General features: G+C 52.5%; 2 protein-coding genes across 2 annotated transcripts; one reads left to right on the plus strand and one right to left on the minus strand.

Moving 5' to 3' along the window:
• Positions 1–457: 457 nt before the first annotated feature.
• Positions 458–14,816, plus strand: CCDC78 (coiled-coil domain containing 78). Its single transcript, XM_088523228.1, has 15 exons — positions 458–535; positions 782–913; positions 1,414–1,500; positions 2,144–2,323; positions 5,656–5,849; positions 5,933–5,969; positions 6,908–6,996; positions 7,352–7,430; positions 7,915–8,040; positions 9,110–9,321; positions 9,905–10,079; positions 10,761–10,804; positions 12,501–12,567; positions 13,795–13,895; positions 14,682–14,816. The coding sequence occupies exons 1-15, from the start codon at positions 458–460 to the stop codon at positions 14,806–14,808; spliced, it is 1,728 nt and encodes a 575-aa protein (XP_088379354.1). The 3' UTR covers positions 14,809–14,816.
• Positions 14,817–15,457: 641 nt separating this feature from the next.
• On the minus strand, positions 15,458–18,852 carry ANTKMT (adenine nucleotide translocase lysine methyltransferase). Its single transcript, XM_088523071.1, has 5 exons — positions 18,691–18,852; positions 18,135–18,239; positions 17,623–17,763; positions 16,847–16,897; positions 15,458–15,989 (listed from the first exon to the last, which is right to left on the minus strand). Exons 1-5 carry the CDS (start codon positions 18,850–18,852, stop codon positions 15,801–15,803), a joined length of 648 nt encoding a protein of 215 aa, XP_088379197.1. The 3' UTR covers positions 15,458–15,800.
• Between the last annotated feature and the right edge of the window lie 1,884 nt (positions 18,853–20,736).

Here is a 20,736-nt window from a genome sequence, read left to right on the forward strand (position 1 = left end):
GCCTGAGCTGTTAAATTTATATCCAGATGTGAAATTCTGCCGAGCTTCCTGCAGCAGAGACGGAGGCCATTCCTGTGGCACGGATTTGAGGTTTCGATCTGTGCGTAATCTAAATTGAGTAGGGCTTCCTGAGGGTCGTGTTACTTCACTGGGAGTGTTCTGTTAAGCTTCTTGTTTAAAGTACCTGCCATGTGCTGGTTTAGAAGATGGATATTTCCTGAAAAGTGTCGCTTATTCTACTGTTGCCTGGGCTGAGTGGAATAATTTGCTCCACCTTACGTCCAAGGTGGGTGTTACACCCACTAGCAACCAAAGTTGGTAGCAACGTTCCTAGCGCTGTGCCCGGGGGGAAATGCTCCAGTCACAGAAATCCTCAGACCCTTCCTTTGCTTTTTAGTCTCTGCCTGCCCAACACCCTGCAGAGGTCCTGCCCTCCAAGCTCTGAGCCAGCAAACACATGGATTTTGGAGGTGCTCCAGGGAACGAGAATGGGAGTGCTCTGGAAGAGCAAGTGCAGCATCTTGCTAAGGAAAATGTAAGTATGAGAGTCTGCAGCCCTTCCCTGGTCGGTGAACCAGCACTCTGAGAGGGAATCGTCGTTTTGGGAGGAAGAGGGTAGCTGACAACCCCATCCACAATCTGTTAAAGCTGCGTAAAGTGGCATTTTCTCACTGGGTATGTTGTGCTCTTCCCTTTGGCGTTGTGATGGGAATATAGCAAGGGAAGGAGAGGAGATCTGTGCTTACTGGCACCAGCTGCTGGAGCTGTTCTGTGTTTCTAGGTGCAGTTGCAAGATAGGGGTGAGAGACTGTACGTGAAGCTTGGAGACATGCAGGAGAGGATGGGGAAGCTGGCTGGCTCCAAAACAGATTTGCCAACCAGACTGGTCTTCACTGAAGAGGAGAAACTGAAGGTAAGACCTTCAGCTAAACCTTGGGAGCTGGAGAGAACTGAGCTATGAAGCCTTTGGAGCCCAGTAGCTCTGCAGTGGAAAATCTGGTGAGAAATGACAGTGCTTCTCTCTGAAGGAGATGTGTTCCTTACAGCCAGGCTCTCTTCTTCGATCTCTATATTTTGGCTGCAATAATGTCAGCCTGGCAACTATCTCGACAGCTTCCCGCACTTCTTCCTTCTGAAATAGGCCAAGCCCCCAGGATTGTCTCTCTTTACTATTTCCTGATTGAGGAAAAACTTTTATTTCCTGCATCTGAGGGACAGCATATTGCCTTGTTGGAAGCTGTCCCTGACTCTCTGCTCTGTTTCTCTTTTGCTGTTGCTCAGGTGAAAGGTGCAGCTGGGGATTCATTCAGCACTCGAGTCTCTGGGTTTAAATTCCCTGGTGTGACCTGTTGAAGCAATATGTTGGCCTAAGAAGCAGCATATGGGCTTTATAATGTCCTTTCTCTCTTCTAGATTTCCAAAGAGCTCATTGATCTCCAGATTGAGACAAACAAAATGAGGGAACAATACGAGACAGAGAACTTTGAGCTAAAAAATATGGTATGTAAAAGCTGAGGTGCTCATCTCGTCTCTGCCGTGTACCTTCACTCAGCACAGTAGTTTACCTGCACATCCATCTTTACTTTGTTTATTACTTGTTGCTTGCAGTAATTTTGTAGCTCTAGCTAGAGTGGTGAGTTCCTCCATCGTCCCAGGGTCCATGAAACTCAAGTGAGGTTCATTTCTCTGAGTCTTCTTGAAGAGAAGGTGAAGAGGGGATCTGATCAATAAGTATAGATAGCTGAGGGGAGAATGTAAAGCAGATGGGGCTAGACTCTTCTTGGTGGTGGCTAGTGACAGGACAAGGGGTAATGCGCACAAATTAAAACCCAGGCAGTTCCATCTCCATGTGAGGAAGAACTTCTTTCCTGTGAGGGTGACAGAGCCCTGGCACAGGCTGCCCAGAGAGGCTGTGGAGTCTCCTTCTCTGGAGATATTCAAACCCACCTGGCTGCCACCCTGCGCCACATGCTCTGGGTGTCCCTGCTGGAGCAGGGGGTTGGACCGAATGATCTGTAGAGGTCCCTTCCAACCTCAACCATTCTGTGATTCTGGGAGTTGTCGTCTGCAAGAACCACTTTGACCAAATGAATGCCTAGCAATTGCTGCTGGTCCCTGTAACGTAACTGCCTCCCCGCTGCAGATCCTGGCCCTGGAGAATCGTGTGCTGGAGCTGGAGCTCTCCGGTGAGAAGGTCACCGGGGAGCGGGATGCCCTGCAGGAGCGTCTGCGCGCCCTGGAGTCCAGCCGGCAGGAGCTGGCAGACGAGTACATCATCTTGAAAAGCAATTACCTGGCACTAGGCAAAGAGCTTGACCGAGAGGTGAGATGGCACGTGGTGGCATCTTAGACACTACTTAGTTCTCTTTGGGTTCGTTACCCAGGGGATTTCATGCGGTGTGTGGCACTGGAGCAGGGCTCCAGGGGACAGTGCCAAGTCCATGCTCATAGGAAGGGCCAGGTCCACGCTGACTTGTGCGACAGGCTGCTCGTCAGTGTCTTGCTGTTTTCACGTTATCCCAGACCCCCATCACTGGCAGTAATGAGATGTTCCCTGCAGGTCTGTTGGGAGTGTGTGTATTTCAGGCCCTTCTGACTTACAGTGTGCTTTGTTTTCTTTTTTCTCTAGCGTTGTTTTCAAAGGCCGCCCGTGAATTGATTTGTAGTCGCTCATTTCATGTGGCAAAAAAGGGTTTAAAGTTTTGGAACTGACTAATTTACAGGACATAAGCAACTCACTGATTGTCCCTGAAAATACAGTGAATTTCCTGGTGACTGTTAATCTAGTGATTATTAACTAAGCTGTTTCAGATCTAAGTTTGTGTATTTCTTTGGCATGAATAGCTACTTTACTAGACTTTCCTCTCCTCCCTCCCTCCCCCACCTCCATTCCGAAGTGGATTTGAGGACGGACACGCTCCTCCCTCCTTTCCCTGGTGGATATTTCAGCTGTTCCAGCTTCACAGCCTTGTTTACTGTGCAGTCCCACAGCCTGCTGTGCTGGCCCTGGGCACAGCTGTGACACGAAGATGTGGGGCAGGGACCAGGCATGCTGGTTTAAGCAGTGTTGCCACCGAACGTCACGCCAGGGCTGACAAAGCCACACAGACTGAGTTTCTCCATGCCCCTTCTTGCCTCCCTGCTGTCTGTCCGTCTCTTTTTACAGTGAACATCCTTCTGCAGGGCTCAGGTAAAGAGATATGTGAGGCTGTGATCATCCAGTTGCAAACGAGTGAGTTAGTGACTCTTGCGAGGTTACCCCTCTTAGCACAGCCATGGCAGTGAGTGATGTACGTGCTCTTTGCCTGCTCCAGTTGCAAACTGAGCAGCCAGCTTGAGCTCATCTGTTACACCTTGCAGCTGGAATGCATGAAGAGCGCCCACACACCAACACAGTTGTCTCCTGTAAGCTGAGATGTATCGACCCTTACGAGGAGGCAATCTCAGCTGCTTGCAGGGTGGGAACCCCCCTCCAGGCCCTTCCATATCCTGCAGGAGCACGAGGAGAACTGAGTGAGCCGACTGTGAGCGGCTGAGGCCCAGAGCCGCCAGCCTCGCACGGGGATTTCATGGCCTTTAGTAAGTTTAGTTACTTCTGCTCCCCCAGGGGATGCAGTAGGTTAGTCAAAAATTGGATTTTCAGGTTGCTGACTTGTATAAATGATGGTTTTAAAAGGTGACTGTTAACAGTGTACCAATTTCATATGGGTCCTAGAATGTTTCAAAAAGTTAGGTATCAATGCCCTCATTTTATGCGAAGGAAAAGTGAAGCGCGTGGATTAAGTTATTTGCCTCGATAACATCTGAGAAAGTGGCAAAGCAGAGATCAGAAGCCAAAGCAGAAATCTTTGGCTGTAATTGCTGGGATCGGGGTTTTACCCCAGTTTCTTGGCTCCGACTACTGAATATCCCTGCCTGAAGCGAAAGAGCCTGCGACTTGGCAGGTTAGGACTTGTCGCAGTATGGGCCTCTTGCTCATTATTTTCCCAGTGTGGACTTTCCCAAAGGAAATGGCAGTAGGAGCCTGCGGTTCTGCCCCCTCCCCGTCCCCAGCGCTCTTCTTAGGAGACAATGAACCTTTTACACATTCCCAATTACAAGTGCTACTTGTGACCTTGCCAATATGTTGTCATGGCTGCTTGGCACAGAGGCAGCTCTGCAAACTCATTCATGGTCGCTTGTACGGGAACAGTTAGAGTCTCTGAATTGTTACAACCCCCATTGTACGTCCCGATTCACAAATCGCTCTGTGTCCATCCGAGGCAAATGAGACCGGCTGAGTTGGCCTTTCCTGTCCCTGGGGAAGTGCCTTGCATGAGATGCCAGTCAGTCACTTTGTGCCTGTTTTCTAACTTGCTGTAAATTCTTCCTTTTCAAGACTCTGACCTTTTCTCAACTCTCCATTTCCTCCTCCTCTTTTGTCCAGCCGGCTTACACAGTTTGTGTCGGTGATGCAAAGGGAGGCCGTCGGAGGGACCCGAATGACTATGAACTAGTTCCATGCCGGGGTTTTCCCTGGAGGAGGGCCAGGGTTTGGAGCACATGGGAGGCAGAGAAGCCCATCACAAACCTGGGACTGCTGCTTTTTTTTTGCTAGCCAAAAAAAGCTGGTACTTCTGCGCCTGTGTGACCCCCTCTGATCGAATTGTCAGGACTGACAGCTGCAGATGGATGGTTTTCGGTTGGGGAACAAGCAGCCGGTCTCTGCGTCGCTGTCAGTTTTCACAGCTGTATATCTCACCTCTTTGTCAGTCGCTTTTCTCCTGTTCTCGCTCCTTCAGCCCACCCTGTGCTATCTTTTGATAAGCTATTCTCTACAGGGATGACTCAGATGACCTCTGCCTCCCATCCTCCCGATTCACTGCCATGGTAACAATTACTCAAGCTTGTCCCCAGTCATAAACCCCATCAAAGCTTTGTTATCTACATAGAAACCCTCCCGTGAGACATGAATTCTCCCAGTGTTCTTTCCAGATCACCTGTAACAGAGCCTTTCTCGTTCAGATACTCTTTATCTTTTGGAAACGTGTCACTTCACACCAGCACTGCTTTGAATCTCACTGCCTACGCGTACTGTGGGCTCTCTGCTTCTGGAGGTGTGCATTCCAACAAAGCTGGAATGAGCTGGGTGGCATCAGCCTACGTGGATGGATATTTGGCCGTTCTCTGTTGCACTGTGTAGTCCAGCACTGTTCGAAGCCACTGTCCAGGAAAAGACATGCCCCAAAGTGCTGGAAAGCTGCGTGGGGAGTGCAGAAATAGAGTAATAAAGGAGACAGTAGGTTGGGACAGAGAGGTGTTGGCAGAGCTCTGCCCACAACTGGATTGGCACTGCGGTACCCTGGCACAAGGATCCTTATCTGAATGCAAGTGAGACAGGCCAAGGGAATAGGGTTACATATGAGTGAATGGTCCTGCATTCTACAGCTGATGCCTGGCAATGATACTTGCCCTGAATTTCCATAAGAATTAGAAAATCCACTGGTATCTTTGGACACACGAGAGAGGACTAAAAATAAAACTTGCTTTCAGGAGGGGACGTGAGTGCCAGCTTTGCGTACACACCAAGAGCAGCGGGTAGGTGCTGAACAAACAGCATGCGGGGCTGGAGGGGCAGCATTTCAGAAGCTCTTTCCTTCTGGTTTGACCTGGCAGGTGATGAAGAATGAAGAGCTCAGCCTAGAACTGCTCAACCTGCCCAATGCCAGGAACAGCCTTCCCCCTGCTCAGGACAACCGCAGCCACCCGCAAGCCCGGGGAGACGAAGCCTCTGCTGAGCTGGCAAGAGTGCGTGCAGTCGTGCCCCGTGTCTCCGCTCGGGAGGGAAAGGTAAGGAGCTCCCTGCCCCTGTCACCCGGCTGAGGCCCTTGGAGAATAGGGCTCTAATAGGTGTCGGCTTCGGTCTCTTATTTAAAACAGCCGGGAGATGTAGTTGCTCGGAACATGAGCAGCAAAAGCTGGAGAGAAATGTGAGTGTGTGGGATCTGCTGGATCCTTGGGGAGGCTGAGGAGGATGTTTATTCAGGATGTAGCAGGCTGTGCCTTTTACTAACTTGCATTTTGTGGAGGATCTGTTGCTTTGGTTTTCTAAGTTGTGTAGTGAAGCAAGGAGCCTAAAATAACTGCAGCTCTTGGGCAGCCAAGAGATCCCTCAGTCACTGCTGCTGGTGGGATAGAGGCAGGAGTTTAAAAGGAAGGAGGAGTTTAAAAACACGTCCATGTCTGCAAAGGGAAGGGCCATCTGAGCAAGAGGAGCGTCCTGTGGTGGTGCTCCGCACTGCTTGAAGACTTGTTTATTTTTGCTTCCTACAAGTTAGGAAAACCATAGGATCAGTGGAGATGTTGTCCGAAAGCCCTAATCCTGCAACAGAGATAGGGAAGAGGGCACCGAAAATAGGGAAAGTGAACAGAGCTGCAGTGTCAGGAGACTTCATGGCCAAATGTCTCGAGAGCGACTCCAGTCAGGTATTGGCCAGGGTGCTCCTCGCCGGTTCTTGGAGAGTGGTGCAGAGTGTTGGGAACGTGCCCAGGGAAAACTATGGTGGTGATAAAGCCCCCAAAAGTGAGCACAGAAGTGTTTCCTGCCTCGTTCCCATCGGCATTCTGTGTGATAGTGGCTTGGTTTCCTCTACTAGTTACTCACAGCTTCTCCTGGGAAGAAGTCTTCTTCCTAAGAAGAAGAGAAAATCTTTGAGAAAATCCGTGGTGTGGGAATCTCACTTATTGGAATGACACCTGTACTTCAGATCAAACACGGTGTGTTGATCATCCCAGTGAAACCTGCCTTTTCCCTTGTATTTCTTTTAGGAACTAGATTTTTGCTCAGCTGAAGGATCCTCTTAATTTTCAAGAATCCTTCTGTTTAATTTGGCCATCTATCTCATCTTTCTGTTCATTTGTATCTCAGTTGCTTGGAAACCAAGATCACATAAAAGTGGAGCTTGAAAAAATGAAGAAAACCTACGATTTGCAGCAGCAGAAGCTGGAGGAGAGAGTGTGAGTGTTTGAGAGCATGTCCTTCTGTTGTTTGTCCAGGCATTTATGGGGCTCATTACTGTAGAATCTGATCCCTATGAAAATTGGAGGAATCATCTCCTTTGTGGGTGGGTACAGGGTGGGAAATGACCGTTCATCCTTAGAAGTGAGGCTTGGAAGCAGTCTGATTTTTTCAAGAACCTTAAGAGAGTTAGGGATGTACTTCAAAGTCAGTACTGTTTAGGTACCTGCATGACCTATGCCCCTTTGGAAGATCCACCTTTAATGGCACACGTGGGAAACATGTCCCAGAGATCAGTCCTGCATCTCCCTAGAGCAGTTTGGGGATTTAACATAAACACCCCTTCTTCCCGAGGCTCGCGCTGGGGAAGGAGCTGCGGGAGGCGAAGAGAGCGATCCGCGACACCCAGCACAAACTGGCGGAGCAGTCAGCGGTAAGGGCAGCTGCCTCCCCATCCCCAGCTCCAGCCCAGGCTGCCCCTGCTCATCCGCTCCTCCTGTGGGTGAGACACAAGGGCAGTGCCTGTAATTCGCTGGAGGGAGCAGTGAGGTGGGTGTCTCCTCCTGGCTGTACCCAACAAGCCTCCCCCTCCGCAGGCCTGTCCTACCAAGCTGCTCCTCCCCGTGCAGGTTGCTTCTCCAGAGGCACGAGGTGCGCGGAGGGAAGGTCCTCCTTGCCACAGCTGTTGGGAGGAATTTTTTTTCACTGATGGTGAAAAGAAAGGCTTGGTTAAATCACCTAGGGTCTATTGCAAAGGATGGTATAGCAGAAGAATATGGACTGTAAGCATTTCAGGAAGGGTTCTGTGAAAATCCAGGCCCTTTCCAGCCTGTCTGCCCTGGTGGAATTGAATGCCTGGAAATGATGTCCCCTTCTGTTTCTTTCCGATGCTGTTGGTGAACATGTGCTGTGCCCAGGTGCTGCTCACCTCGCAGAGCCAGCTGCAGGAGGTGGAGGCAGAGAATTCCCGGCTGCAGCTCCGGCTGAAGGAGTTGACCGAGCAGTACCGCTCCCGGCTCGCGCGGTACCTCGGGGACTTGGCGGTGGGTACCCCAGCCCCACGGCCCTCCTTGCCTGGAGGGGCCTGTCCTGTTGGTGCTTGCTGCTGCTTCCCATCCTTTCTGGGCTGCAGAGCAGAGTGGGGCTTGGGAAGCCAGGCTTGCAGCTGGAAGGGGTCTTGGGCCGGCTCTGGGAGGCCTTGTTGTGCCATCAGCTGGGGGAAGAGATGCCAACCCCACTCCTAGCCCAGGTTTCTTGTATGGCCACACCAAACAGTGTGTGGATTTCTGCTGAGTCTTTCTTGGTCAAATTTCTTGAATTGGAAGATCCTCTTATTTACTGTGGCTGCCGTCCAGTTGGCTTCTAATCTGCATTGCCCTGACAACTTCTCTTGGCCGGCCAGGCGCTGCCACCACTGGCTTTGTTAGTGCCTCCGTGTCCTGGCTCCGTGGCGGCTCTGCTGCCGTCCCCAGAGGAGGCTGTGGTAGATTCCAGCGCTGTGCAACCGAGTGCCTGGGCCCCACCGCAGGAACAAGCACCTCTGACATAGAGTAGAGCCCACAGAGCCTGCTGAGGACTCAGCACAGTCAGAATTTCAGACCGGTTCAGGCCCTGATTATATTCAGCAATAACTGAAAAGAGGTGTCTCTCCATCCCCCTGCTCTAGGTAGCAGTTTGCAGGTTTTGGCAAAAGCTGCTGTGCAGTGAGGAGGACAGTACCAGAGAATGCAGCGTAGTGGTGGATCAGGAGACTAAGCAGGGGAATTTTTGCCAGTGAGAATAGCTCCGTTTCTAGCAGAGCAATGTTAAAGTATCCCCTAGCTAACAGAGAGAGAGCAGGGCACATGGGAAAGAGTGCAGGGCGAGAGATGGTAATTCCTAAGGCTGCCTTGTATTTCCCTAGACTAGTCACTGATGTAGCATAGCTGCCTTTTCTGCCTTGAAGGGGCACGATGGAAGTTAATTAGTCTTTCTTGCACTTAGAAAATTAAAGATATACCCTATTCTAAGTGCTGTTATCACAAGTATTCCTGGACCTTCCCTGTGGGAAATGGGTTAAATGTCTTAAGGAATAACTTGGTCATCTCCATTTCCTTCTCTTTATATTTAAAGGAATACGTGGACAGCAAATCCAGCAACCTGAAGGAGCCTAGCAAAGGCCGAGCTAACCATGCTCACATGAAACGCTTCGTGGACAGCATGCTGAAGGATATCAAGGCTTCATACAAGTCTCGGGAAGAGCAGCTAGCTGGAGCAGCACGTGGCTACAAGAAACGGATGAGAAACTTGGTCAAGAAGCATGAAAACCTGCTGATTGCTTACAGGTAGAGCTGAGCCAGGGCCCAGGCTCCCTCTTTCTCTCCAGCTATTGCTAAGGACCATCAGGAAGAGCTCTGCAGCACTTGTGCCCAATCCCAGTGCTGAGAGGGAGGCAGGCAGCCAACTTCCAGGTGGAGCAGCGGATTGGAAGTCTATACTCTTGAAAAGCTGGGAAGGCGATGTGTCTGCTGTGCATTTGTGTGCTCTGTGCACGTTTCTGCCTCATAAAATTTATGGGGAGAGAGTGTTTCCATGCTGGATGGTATGCAAATGGCAGCAATATCCCAGGTAACTCCTATCTCACAACCCTTCTCAGCCCTGCTCCACAGTTCTCTCATCAGCTTGTGCTGTGGGAATCAGCAGCAATGCTTGTGGCATAAAAGCCACAAGTATCTCTAGGACAAACTTCCCTCAGGAATATTCCCAGGAATGTTGTGCATGCTACTGGGCTCTCCCGCTTATCCTTTGCTGGCTCTTCCTGGCCAGAAGCCAGGAAATGCGAAGTGAATGGTAACTGCTGCAGCAGCAGCTCTTGATGCTGTTATTTAGACAAAGCTACTGGAGACTAACCCCTTTGGCGTGTTACAGGATGCAGCGGGAGCAGATCCAGGCCCTGGGCAGCAGTGATATGGACTCTGGCCCTGCTGAATTCCACTTTTCCATCACTGATCCGGAGCTGCTGACAAACACAACCCAAGAGTTAAACCGGCTGCGGGAAGATAAAGCGAAACTGGAGGTGCAATTGCATGAATTGCAAGAGAAGGTAGTGGCTGGTCTGCTGGCTTTACATGGCAATGAAACTGCAGCGGTGGTGGGGGAACATCTCCCAAGCAGATGGATTCAGTCTGATCTCCCCTCTTTCTTACTCGTTCCCTAAGCGTTTGCTGAGTCCCTGTGGCACACGTGGGTAGTTCTCACTTTTTAAGTCTTGGAAGGGCTAAATTGCTATCAGTGCTGCACCTCTGCCACACAGGGGTGAGTTAAAGTTAGATCCAGGAAGCTGGGCAGGCCCGTGGCATCCCTGAGCTCTGGGAGGGTTGAGGAGTAGCAGATGTTAAGGGAGAGCTGCCAAACCAGTAAACAAAGATATTAAAGACCAGGAGGATAGGGCAAGGCTTCTGGAAGGCTTTTGGCTTGGCAGGCATCAATAATTGGTGGGGAGACCACACTCAGAAATGTGTCAGTCACATCCATGATCTTCCACTGATTCTGCCCAGAGAGAGATGTGGTTTTTTGATTTGCACAAGATACATTTATTTAAAAACAAACAAGGTGAGAGACAATAAACCTTAAACTTGTCCTGCAGATCACTTCCTTGTCAGGAAACCAGTGACTATAGGAGTGCTAAGTTATTTTGTATTGCTCTCTTCAAAATGACAGGAACTATAGCAAGATTGCACTGTTTTGATGCTTATAGGAAATAATGTTTTCCCTTTACCTTCAGAAAAGACTGAGAGAAACCTCTGGCCTTGGGCTGTCCCCGGAGCAGTAAGTCCTTCCTGTTTCTTGGCATATTTGTAATTCTGAATGTTTCTTGCTCTGTGGATTGAGAAGTCTTCTACATTACTTGGAAAAGGTAATAACTAGGGCAACTAGGGCGAAGGAGAGCTGATATGAACTCATCGGAGAAGAAAAGCCAGCTGTCACCTCAATACAGCATTTCCTGGTGAAATGAGTTGGTCATTTGGGCCTTGATCCAAGAAAGCTCTTAGGCACATGTTTGATTTAATCATGTTTTTAGTCCTACTGATCCCCTTAGAAGCTGAAACTAAGCATATGCCTGAGTGCTTTGGTGGATCACGACCTGAGAAAGGCAAGTGAAACAACACTGAGTTGGGAAGGTCTTGTTTTTCCTCCCTCCCAATACAGAAGCTGGGGCTCTAACGCTTACATGACTCTGTACTGATACCTCCTTGATTTCCTGACATGCCATTTATTTGCTAATTTTGAGTAGTCCCTTCTGCCTCCTCCATTATTCTGTCGAAACTTTACCCACCACAGTTGTGGAGAGAGAGAACAAAGTATCAGAGAAATCTGAGCTGAGATCTTTCTGCCTTTTAAAATGTCATAACCTAGCAAAACAACCTGAGATATTTTGGTAACTGGATTCCAACTCTGAGGAGTTAAGTGCCTGAGCCACTGGGCTCTGGAGTATCTCAGAGAAAAGCTTGAGCTCTAACCAGCCCCTGCCACATTTCCATGTTAAACAATAATTGCAGTCTTTGAGCAGATGCATTAATTTTGATAGACCCACTACAGGAGCAAGGCAGAGAAGTATCAGAACATGGATTTTAGTGTTGTATCTTGTTATGGTTTTATAGCCGTCAGGAGACTCTACACACGTTTGTTTTCTGTATCCTGATGTTTTTTTACCCTTGCTGTTACTTTGTTGCTTTAACTGCAGAGATGAAGGCTGGTATTAACACAGTACTTCACCTGCAATGCCTGCTGTGTTTCTCTTTTTTATCAGATGTGTGCTTTTTATTGTTTATTGTAATTTTTAACCTCAGTTTCCATTAAGTTCCAGCCATGATTTTCCGGGTACTTGGCTTGGGTGATTGCAGCCACCAGAGGGAACTCTCGCAGTCCCAGCAAAGCTGTTCTCCAGTCTGTAAGCTGGGGTTTGAACACAATGCATTCCTCAGTTCATACAATCAAAATTCCCTGAACATCAGATGTGACCTGTATTTTGCTTATTCAAACTAGGACAGAATAGGAAGAACTTTCCCACGGTTGGACTGCACAGACAGCTCACCTATCACACTCTGCACTCAGAATGAGTGGGTTTGTGCTGAGAAACAGAAAAAAAAAATGCCAGTGCTTGGCATTGATCATACTCTGTTCTCTGTTTCCATAAAGTTCAGTCCTGCAGTGTCAGGTTAATGACACTTTCTGCATGGAGTCCTCTCTGATGTATGAATGTTGATGTGAACTTGGAATAAATCCAGCCATCACAGTGGGAATTCCAGGTTGGCAGAAGGGCTATGGCTCTCATTTCTGGGCATAGGGACAACACTGCGTGCCCTGAAGAAGTTTGGGGCATCAGGATAGAAAAGGCTCTGAGCTCTGAGCTTTATGGTCTGGTGGACAAGAGTGTGTCCGGCCCCCGTGCAGAGCGGCGTGACGTGCAGATGAGGTTGCTTTGAGTGGCTGTGCAAGATTAAAATCTCCTTTTCTGTCCTAGGAAGCTGGATGAAGAGAGCTGGGTGGAGGTCAAGAAGCAGCTCCAGGAGTTTGCACATACCACCCAGGTATGGTACAGAACTTCTTTTCCAGCTCATCTAAAACCAGCTTGACTTTTTTTTTTTTTCACATTTTGAAGATGTGCTGCCCCAGCCAGGTGCTCTGTGTCCAAAATGCTGCTCTAGGGGCTTTGGGGCTTTCCACAGTGTCTTGTTGTGACTTGGACTCAGTGCAGCAGGTGACTCTAGCAGGTCTATGGCCAGCGGTGTGTTGAGGCTGTAGTTTGACTGCTGCTGGAAGTAGACCAGCCATTTTAGCTGCTCAATCCTGGACTTTATTGCCTCCTTACTGATTTAGGCACAAGCATTAGGGGTCTGTGTAATGAACTAGATCTGTTTGAAACTTGGTTGAAACAGTAGAAGTCCAGTTTGAATCCAGATCTACTTCCCTGTCTGGTTTTCCCTAGGTGAAAGGATGTTTGCACTGCTGGTACATGCAGAGGTGTAGCTACAAGCAAGGCCAGATGTGCTAGCATCACACTTCCATGCCATGGCCTCCTGTGTCCACAGTGACTAGAGGAAAAGTTCTAATCTCTTCTGCTTGAATAAAGTTGAACACAGTTGGGATAAAGTCAAAAGCTGGGAGACAGTGTGGCTGAGTGGCAGGAGTGCTGCAGTGGGAACAAGTCCTACTTCTGGCTCGGTTGTGGCTCTTGGGGGTAACCTCTGCCAAGCTTCTCCACCTGCTCCTCAGATCATTAGTGAAACAGGGACTGTGCAATTAGGTAAGATGGTAATTTGCTGCCCAGAGACACTGTGTGAAAACGAAACAGTTTTTTATCTAAAGGAGAAGGTCACTTCCCTTTTGCAGCAAGCTGCTGGCTGAAAGGTGTGAAAGTTTTCTGTGTCCAAGTGCCAAATCTGCAGTGTCCAAGTGCCAAAACCAGTGCACTGATGGCTGCGAGGTCTCCAGGGGGATGAATAGCAGCTTGGCAGCCAGGGGTGACCGTGTGTCCTGGGGTGGCCTTAGGCCTCATGCCCACACTCTGGTCAGGGGGTGGTTACCTGCTCTGCTGGTAACGACGTGACCATTCCTACAAAAAGCTGGACTGTCACCAGCAGCCTTCCTTCTCTAAGCACATCAGTTTTCTGGCTGCTTCAGTAGCTTAATGCCAGGCAGTGTCAGGGCTGGGTGATGAGGTAGCCTCCTTTTGAGCGTCGCCTGGCAGGGGAGGAGCCACCCCATTCCCATTTCACAGAGCTCCTGTTTTCCTCACGTTTTTCTCACACCTCCAGGAGGATTTGGAGAGAGAGAGAAGCCAGCTGCTGACTCGGGCAATTGTGGCAGAGCAGCAGGTGTCGGAGCTGCAGGAATACATCGATAAGCATCTTGCAAGGTGAGACAGAAGGATCCCCATTCATAGATTCCCAGCTTTGTGCTCCAAGTTTATCTCTAGGGCTAATTGCCAGAGACACCACCGTGCCCACTGCTGTGCCAGCACCTGACGCTGCTGCTGCCTTCCCACAGCGCTGCCCAGCACAACTAGTGTCCCATAGTGCATCCAGCTGTGCGGGCAGCTGGTGCCATCCATCCTTCCGCGTGGCAGAGGGGGCGTCACCTGGCCTGCCGAGGGACACGTCTCCTTTGCCGTTAGCCCATCCTTTGAAGGAAGCTGAGGAGAGGGAGAGGTTGCCTAAAATCCCAAGCCTTCTAGCAGACCCTGATTTAAGGTCCTCTCTTGCTCGCGTATCCTGCCCACAGAGGGGATCAGCTGCAAGGGCCAGAAAGGGTGAGTGGCATCGGAGCCAGCCTGTCAAAGCAGGGGTTCAGCGCACTGCCTGGCATGACTCGGTAGTCACGGCAGCTGTACGTTTGGTCCAGAGTCCTGAGCACATTACTGATGCTGTTGCCTGGCAGAGTTTCTAAATACCTCTTCCTAGGAAAACCAGGGAGAAATCCAGCTTGTCCCAAAGTTTTTTGGTGTGTTTCCTTTTCTGCTGGGCACTGCGTGAACATTAGCGGGGGTTTTGTATCTGTCGGGACTCAGACCTCCATGTGGCTCAGTGCCTGTGTGTTGTCTGGTGTGCGTTAACTGACAGTCCCTGTGTTTCAGTTGATTGCATCTGTGAGTGAGTAGGGTCACAATGACACAGGGAATCATGTTGCTGCTTCCCTGTTGCAGGTACAAGCAGGAGATCCTTCGGCTGAGAAAAGTCGTTGGTAACGAGGCACCACGCGCGCTCAATGCTGACGCTGCTGACGCTCACTTACAACAGAGATCCCAAAGGACCATCAGCCAGGAACTATAGCTCTTCCCCCTGCCTCCAAGAAACATCAGAATCAGAAGAAAAAGCAGATTTTAAAGCTTTCTGTCTGTGGACTGGCTGAGGCAAGTATTCATCCCCTGACTAAGGGCTGAAACACAGAGAAGGGAACCACGTGGGTGTTCTCGGCTCAAATTAACAGTACTAAAATAGGATAAGACAAGTGTGTCTCGTCTGTGCTCTGACCCCTTAGCTGTAGGAATGGTTCTGGTGTTCCCTGAGCACATCACAACCGGGGACATGAGGTCAGTTTCCCAGGCAGCTTTTTACTGTGTGACTGCAGTGACAGGTCCCCACTCTTGCCTTCCGCTAGGACGGTGTGACAACATCTCTACCAGGTCAGACCCAGAGCAAAGTACTCTTGAGTCCAAGAGCTAACTCTGCTTCTGCTCCTTCTGAGCTTGTGAGGGATGAGGCCAGGGATGGTTCAGGCTATGCTTTGGCTCTAAGAGGTTAGACCAAGGGGATCAGTTGCTATTTTGTGGTGGGAAAACATTATTTCTCTGTGTTTGGTGGAGAGCTGGACACATGCCATACTGAGTCCTCTTCCAAAGGTCTTTGGAAGCAGGGGGCACACTGGCTCTGGAAGCACCTTGCAACTCAAAAGCAGAGCAAATATCTCAAAGAAAGAACCGTCCAAATATTTATTATGTAAAGCTTACCACAAATAAACTAACACACATACAGAGAGAGGCACTGAAGATTTAGCCCTTAAAGCCTGTGGTTACTCCAGGATTTCTAGATTTGATTCCCTCCTTCGTTTTCCCAAACTGTCCAGACTTTGGAAAACAAGGAGGGGCTGTGATCCTGTGAGTCTCCATGAGAGTCTGACAAAACATCGCTCTGCACCCCCACCATTCACTGCTATCCTGGACCACTGAGCTGAGACTGGTTAGGAGAGGTTGGAATGGTGACGCTGATCTCTACCCCTTCTTAGCTGGTGACCCTTAAAATCCACGCTCTGGAGGAGCTGCCTGTTAGACCGGGCTTCCCTGTGCGCCGCTCTGTGCTGCCTCCCGCACCTCCTTCATGTCGTAGGCCCAGGCTTGCTCCAGCCCCTGGCCAATGGTGCTGCTTGCGGTCCAGGATGGGAAGGGGAAGCGTCCAGCCACCACTCGGGCCTCATCCGGGAGTTCTGCAAGGAGCTTGGCAGCCAGGGGAGATTTCTGGGGAGACAGAGAGACAGCCAGAGCCAGAAGGTCTTAGAAAATAATCACATAGTTCTAGTGACTGCACAGCACTGCACCACATGCTCTGTCTTAGGCCGTTTAGCCACTACTGGGGATTAATTTGATACAGGAAAATGATTTTGGTGATGGGGTCAGCCTGAAACAGTGCTTGTAGTTCATTCAGAGATGGGCTCTCTCTGAACGGCAACGTGGGGCCAGCAGGGGATATGAAACAGCCTTTGTAGCCCCATCCCAGCATAGTTAGTGGGTCCCAAGCAGACAGCGTTCACTAAAACTTGTTCCAATATGCATGGCTGGTTCTAGCCCTACATGTAGTCGAAACTTGGAACAAATTCAAGTGATGCTGAGCCACTGAAGTGAAGTCCATGTGCATAGTGCTAGTTCTCAGCACTAGAGAAAACTCAGTCCTTTGCTTTGCTTGCATTTTGTGGCACCAAGAGTGATTTTGTAATCCTGGCTGTAACAGGCCCTCACAGTGATCAATGAGAGTGCCAGATAACGAGCACCGCAGGGGACGTGGGCACAGTGCTCCCACAAGGATCCCTCAGGAAGATGTGTGAAGGGGGGTCCTGGAACAGCATTATGTCCATTACGCTCAGTGAGAACAAACTGCATTTTTAAAAACACATCCCAGTTTGGCTTTTTGTTCCAATGTGTGTAATTCTGTGTTCTTCTTTACCTCTGGTTTCTTTATTTTTGGACTTATATGGAACACACGCAAACTCTCTTAAAATATACTGTCTTTTCTAAGAAAGAAAGATGTTTGTTCAGAACAAGACAGTAGCGTTCTCACTGTAAGCATCTCATAGCAGGCCCCACAGAGACCTACTTACCACGCTGGGAGCCAGGAACATGGTGACATTGTAGCAATCAGAAAGATTCACCTTAAAAGAGAAGAAAGGGGAATGAAAGGAGCAACAGACAGAGTGTGGGCTGGGCTAGTCCAGGGGCTAGTCCAAGGGACTCAGAGTCCCTTGAGCGTCCTATTTGACTGCGCAGACAATCTGCAGGTGATGTTTGAAACCTCAAAGGAATCAAAGATCTAAAGGACACCCGAGAAGGGCGTCTGTGCTGGTACACTCGGGTAGTAGACACAAAAGGAGTATGTCATTCAAAAAACTTGCATTCAACTTTGTCTCAAGATCCTAGAAACGCTTTTCCTGGCAGCACTTCATCAACTCCATTAATCTGATCTGAAGAAATTAGTTTTTTAACAGCCTATCTGTGGCAGTTCAGTGACCGTCAGCAGCAGGAGTCAATAATTAAGACATTTAGACATAAGACAACTAAGACTCTTCAAAGCTGCCCCTTGCTGCTCTGAGAGAGAGGAATGTGTGAGCTACCTGCACAAACCACAGCCCTGTGTGGCCATCTGAGGACGCCCTGTGTGACTTTTCCCTTTCTGCTGCTCTTGCAGCGGAGCCTGGAGGCTGCCGTGTGCCTCTGCCAGGAGCAGAAGAGGAGCCAGCAGCCTTCGGCTAATCCTGTTTGGAGCTGCAGCCCAAGCTCCTGGTGCTGCCCTAGGTAAAGCAGCAGCGCGTGCGCTCAGCGCGCTGGGACGGATCACAGAGCTGAGCTGAGTCCTGCCTTCAGCCCGGCAGCCTGTTACCTTCCACAGGTCTTGCTTCAGGAAGGAAACCTTCCCGTCATAGCCAGCCTTCCAGGCCCGGTATTTGGAGAGGCGCAGCAGCCAAGGGTTGAGCTCATAGCCCACAGCCGGTCTCAGGCCTTGCTTATAGGCCTCTATTACCTAGAGGAAGAGAGTTGCAGCTAGAATGAGCTTTCTTGTTCACTTGGGGATGCCGGGGCTGCTGGCCAGCTGCCGTGTGCTCCCTCACGCGCAGTGACTGCGCTGCCCATCCCACGGCAGCGTGGCGGGCTGGCAGGCGAGGACACAGCGGCCAGCGAGCTCAGGCCAGCATAGCTGGCTACCAGGCTCAGCGCAGAGCGCGGTTTGCCCAACTACGAGGCTGGGGAGGAGCAGGATTGCTCCTGATAGAGCAGAGGCCGGTGCCTCCCTGGTGGGTGCAGCTCTGTTGCACCCAGCTCTGCTGCTACAGGGCACAGCAGCGTTTGTGCAAGGATCCCCGGTGTCCCCGCGCGCTCAGCATCCTCACTTACGAGCCTGCCGTCGCCCGAGCCCAGGTCCACCATCTTCCCTGAGCGCCCCTTGAGCAGCGCCATCACGTTCGCAACCTGCTGGGCACTCGACGGTACGTATGGCACCTGGGGGGACGAGAGGGGTCCCCATCAGCATCAGGGTGCCGATAAGGACAGGGGATGGGGGTCCCTGTCAGTGCCCCGGGGATGAGGAGGACAGGGGAACGGGGTGCCCACAGGTACCGAGGGGACGAGGGGACAGGGGATGGGGATCTCCACCAGCACCTGTGGGGAGGGGTCCTGTCAGCACCTGGGGTATAAGGGGACCAGGGGATAGGGGCATTGAGTGACAGGGGATCTCCATCAGCACATGGGGGTCAGGAGCCGAGGCAGGGGACCAGGAGTCCCCATGAGCCCCCCGGGCCAAGAGGCTGAGGTGACAGCCCTGGCACTGCCAGCACCCAGGGCCTCATGTCCCATCCGCCCTGGGCAGGGGGCTGAGGAGTCTGGGAGAGGGGACAAGAGGGGGCCTGGAGGCCCCCGGGGAGAGGCGGGAACGGCAGGGGCCGGGCGGTACCTGCAGGTGCAGCGGCACCCGGCGGAAGCCGGGCATGAGCACGGCGGCCCACACGGCGTAGGCGGCGAGGCCGGTGCCGGCCGCGAGCTGCAGCAGCCCCCAGCCGCCCAGCGCGCGGCCCTGCAGCCGCTGCGCCAGCTCGTCCAGCTCCTCGGCGTCCATGGCGCCGCGCGGGGCGGGCCGGGCCGGGCGCTGCGCGCAGGGGGCGGCCCCGCGCCGGCCTGGCACCGGCCCAGGCCCCGGCACAGCCCGCGGCCTAGGCCCGAGCGGGACACGGGGCAGCCGCGCGGGGCGGCGGGAGGAGGCTGCGGCTGTGGGAAACGGGCGGGAGGGAGGGCGGCAGGAGGTCTGCCCTGGCGAGGGCGCATGCGGCCGCTGCCCGCCCGCAATTAAAACCGAGGCGAGGAGCTGCGGGAGGCGCGAACAATAATGGCTCAATTAGGGAGCGCGCACAAAGGCGCTGCACAGCGGCTCCCGCACCCGGCTCCCGCTCGCGCCTTTGTGTCCCTGCCTGCGCCGCGTCCCCGGCTCCCGGCCCCGCTCCGGGAGCCCTTGTGTCCTTGTCACATTCCCGGGCTCGGGGGAACCATGGTGGGACAAGAGCACCATGGTCCCCACGCGCCTGCGTGGATCCCGCCAGGGGTTGGCATCCACCAGCAGCCCCCGGCCTGGGAACTGCTGGGAAACCGGAGTCCAGGAAGGAGGATTTCCACCTCCTCCAGGCCGCCCCCGGCGCTCTTGGGATCGACTTTGGTGTTGGGAAGAGGCCGTCTGCAGCAAAGGATGAGCTGCCAAAGCCAAGCGTGTGTTTCTGCTCTGATCTTGCTCTCGCTGGTGGGAACTGAATACTCTGCCCTGTCCTGAGGGGGATGCGCACACCCACGCGGAAACCTAAAACCCGGGCGGCTTTCCAGGCCCCGACCCCTCAGCCGAGAAAGGGGCCGGAAAGAAAGGGATGTGGGAGCAGCGGGGCGAGCGGCCGCCGCCGCTCCTGGCTCTCCTGGCTGGATCTGCTCCTGCACCAAGCAGTTCCCGCCCTGGTGAGGTGGGCTGGGGGCAAATAGGAAAGGAAGGTAAAAAATAATAATAGGAAAGGGAGGTAAATAGGAAAGGCCGTGCGGAGGGAGCACGGCCTGGCTTTACCCTGCCAGCGGCCCGCACAGATGCCCACTCTGCCTGCTCCGGCTCCCAGCAGATCCCACTGCTCCATGCGGGCTTTGGAGCTGCAGGGAGACCGTGCACTCTCTGCGGGAGGAAGAGCCGCCCGCAAACACTGCCTGGCTACAGGGAACACCGGCTACGGATCTTCCTCCTCCCAGCGCCCGGCCGGCCCCATGGGAGCGCCCGGCCGAGCCAGGGGCCGTGGGCCCGGCTCCGATTTTCTGGTGCTCACTGGCAGGTGGAGCCAATTAGGCTGGGAGCGAGCAGAAAATCCAGGGAAATCGGAGCAGGGAGAGGGGGAAAGCGGTGGGGGAGGGCAGCGAGGGGGAAGGGCGAGCAGGGAGGGAGATGCTGAAGAGTGGGTGAGGAGGAGAAGGAGGAGGAAGAAAGCCAGGCCCGGCTGCAGGCACCGGGATGCTCCTGGGGAAAGCCCATTAATTAAGCGGTGATCCCCGCGGAGGCTGGAGCGTTGCGGGCCGGCAGCGCGCTGGGCACCGCAGGGTGCTGCGCCCCGGCCGCGCGTGGCAGGTGGCCACGCGAGGGGACCCCTTGGGAGCCCGGGCGCCTTTCATCTGCCTCCACAGGGCCGGCTCCTCCCTCGCGGCGGCTGCAAAGCAGCCCTGAATGTCAGGAATTTGTCGCTATGCGCTGGGAAATCTCGCTCCCCGCCAGCTGTCGGCGGCGCGAGCGGGGCCGCACGGGGGATGCCCGGCTCTGCGGTCCCCCCCGGTGGTGGCCGGGTCCCTCCGCGGCTCCCCAGCTCGGTGCTCAGGGCTGGGGGCAGCGCGAGGGCCGGGCATGGACGGCCGCCTTTGTGCCGGCCGCCTTTGTGCCCCGCTGTTCCCACATGGCTGCTTTTATCCAGCGGCGGAGGGGCCGGAGGAA

This window comes from Tinamus guttatus, unplaced genomic scaffold (assembly GCF_059628265.1).
Source record: "Tinamus guttatus ecotype Peru unplaced genomic scaffold, ASM5962826v1 Tinamus_guttatus_pri_ptg000172l, whole genome shotgun sequence".
Lineage (NCBI taxonomy): Eukaryota > Metazoa > Chordata > Aves > Tinamiformes > Tinamidae > Tinamus > Tinamus guttatus.

What these genes read in the sequence shown, in the direction of transcription:
- CCDC78 (XM_088523228.1), top strand. Translation starts at nt 458, where the DNA reads ATGGATTTTGGAGGTGCTCCAGGGAACGAGAATGGGAGTGCTCTGGAA. An exon ending in AACTGGCGGAGCAGTCAGCG is followed by an intron (nt 7,431 to 7,914) that starts GTAAGGGCAGCT and finishes TGCTGTGCCCAG; the next exon opens with GTGCTGCTCACCTCGCAGAG. An exon ending in TGCATGAATTGCAAGAGAAG is followed by an intron (nt 10,080 to 10,760) that starts GTAGTGGCTGGT and finishes CTTTACCTTCAG; the next exon opens with AAAAGACTGAGAGAAACCTC.
- ANTKMT (XM_088523071.1), bottom strand. Translation starts at nt 18,852, where the DNA reads ATGGACGCCGAGGAGCTGGACGAGCTGGCGCAGCGGCTGCAGGGCCGC. An exon ending in TGAAGCAAGACCTGTGGAAG is followed by an intron (nt 16,898 to 17,622) that starts GTAACAGGCTGC and finishes TTCTCTTTTAAG; the next exon opens with GTGAATCTTTCTGATTGCTA. An exon ending in TGTTCCTGGCTCCCAGCGTG is followed by an intron (nt 15,990 to 16,846) that starts GTAAGTAGGTCT and finishes CTGTCTCCCCAG; the next exon opens with AAATCTCCCCTGGCTGCCAA.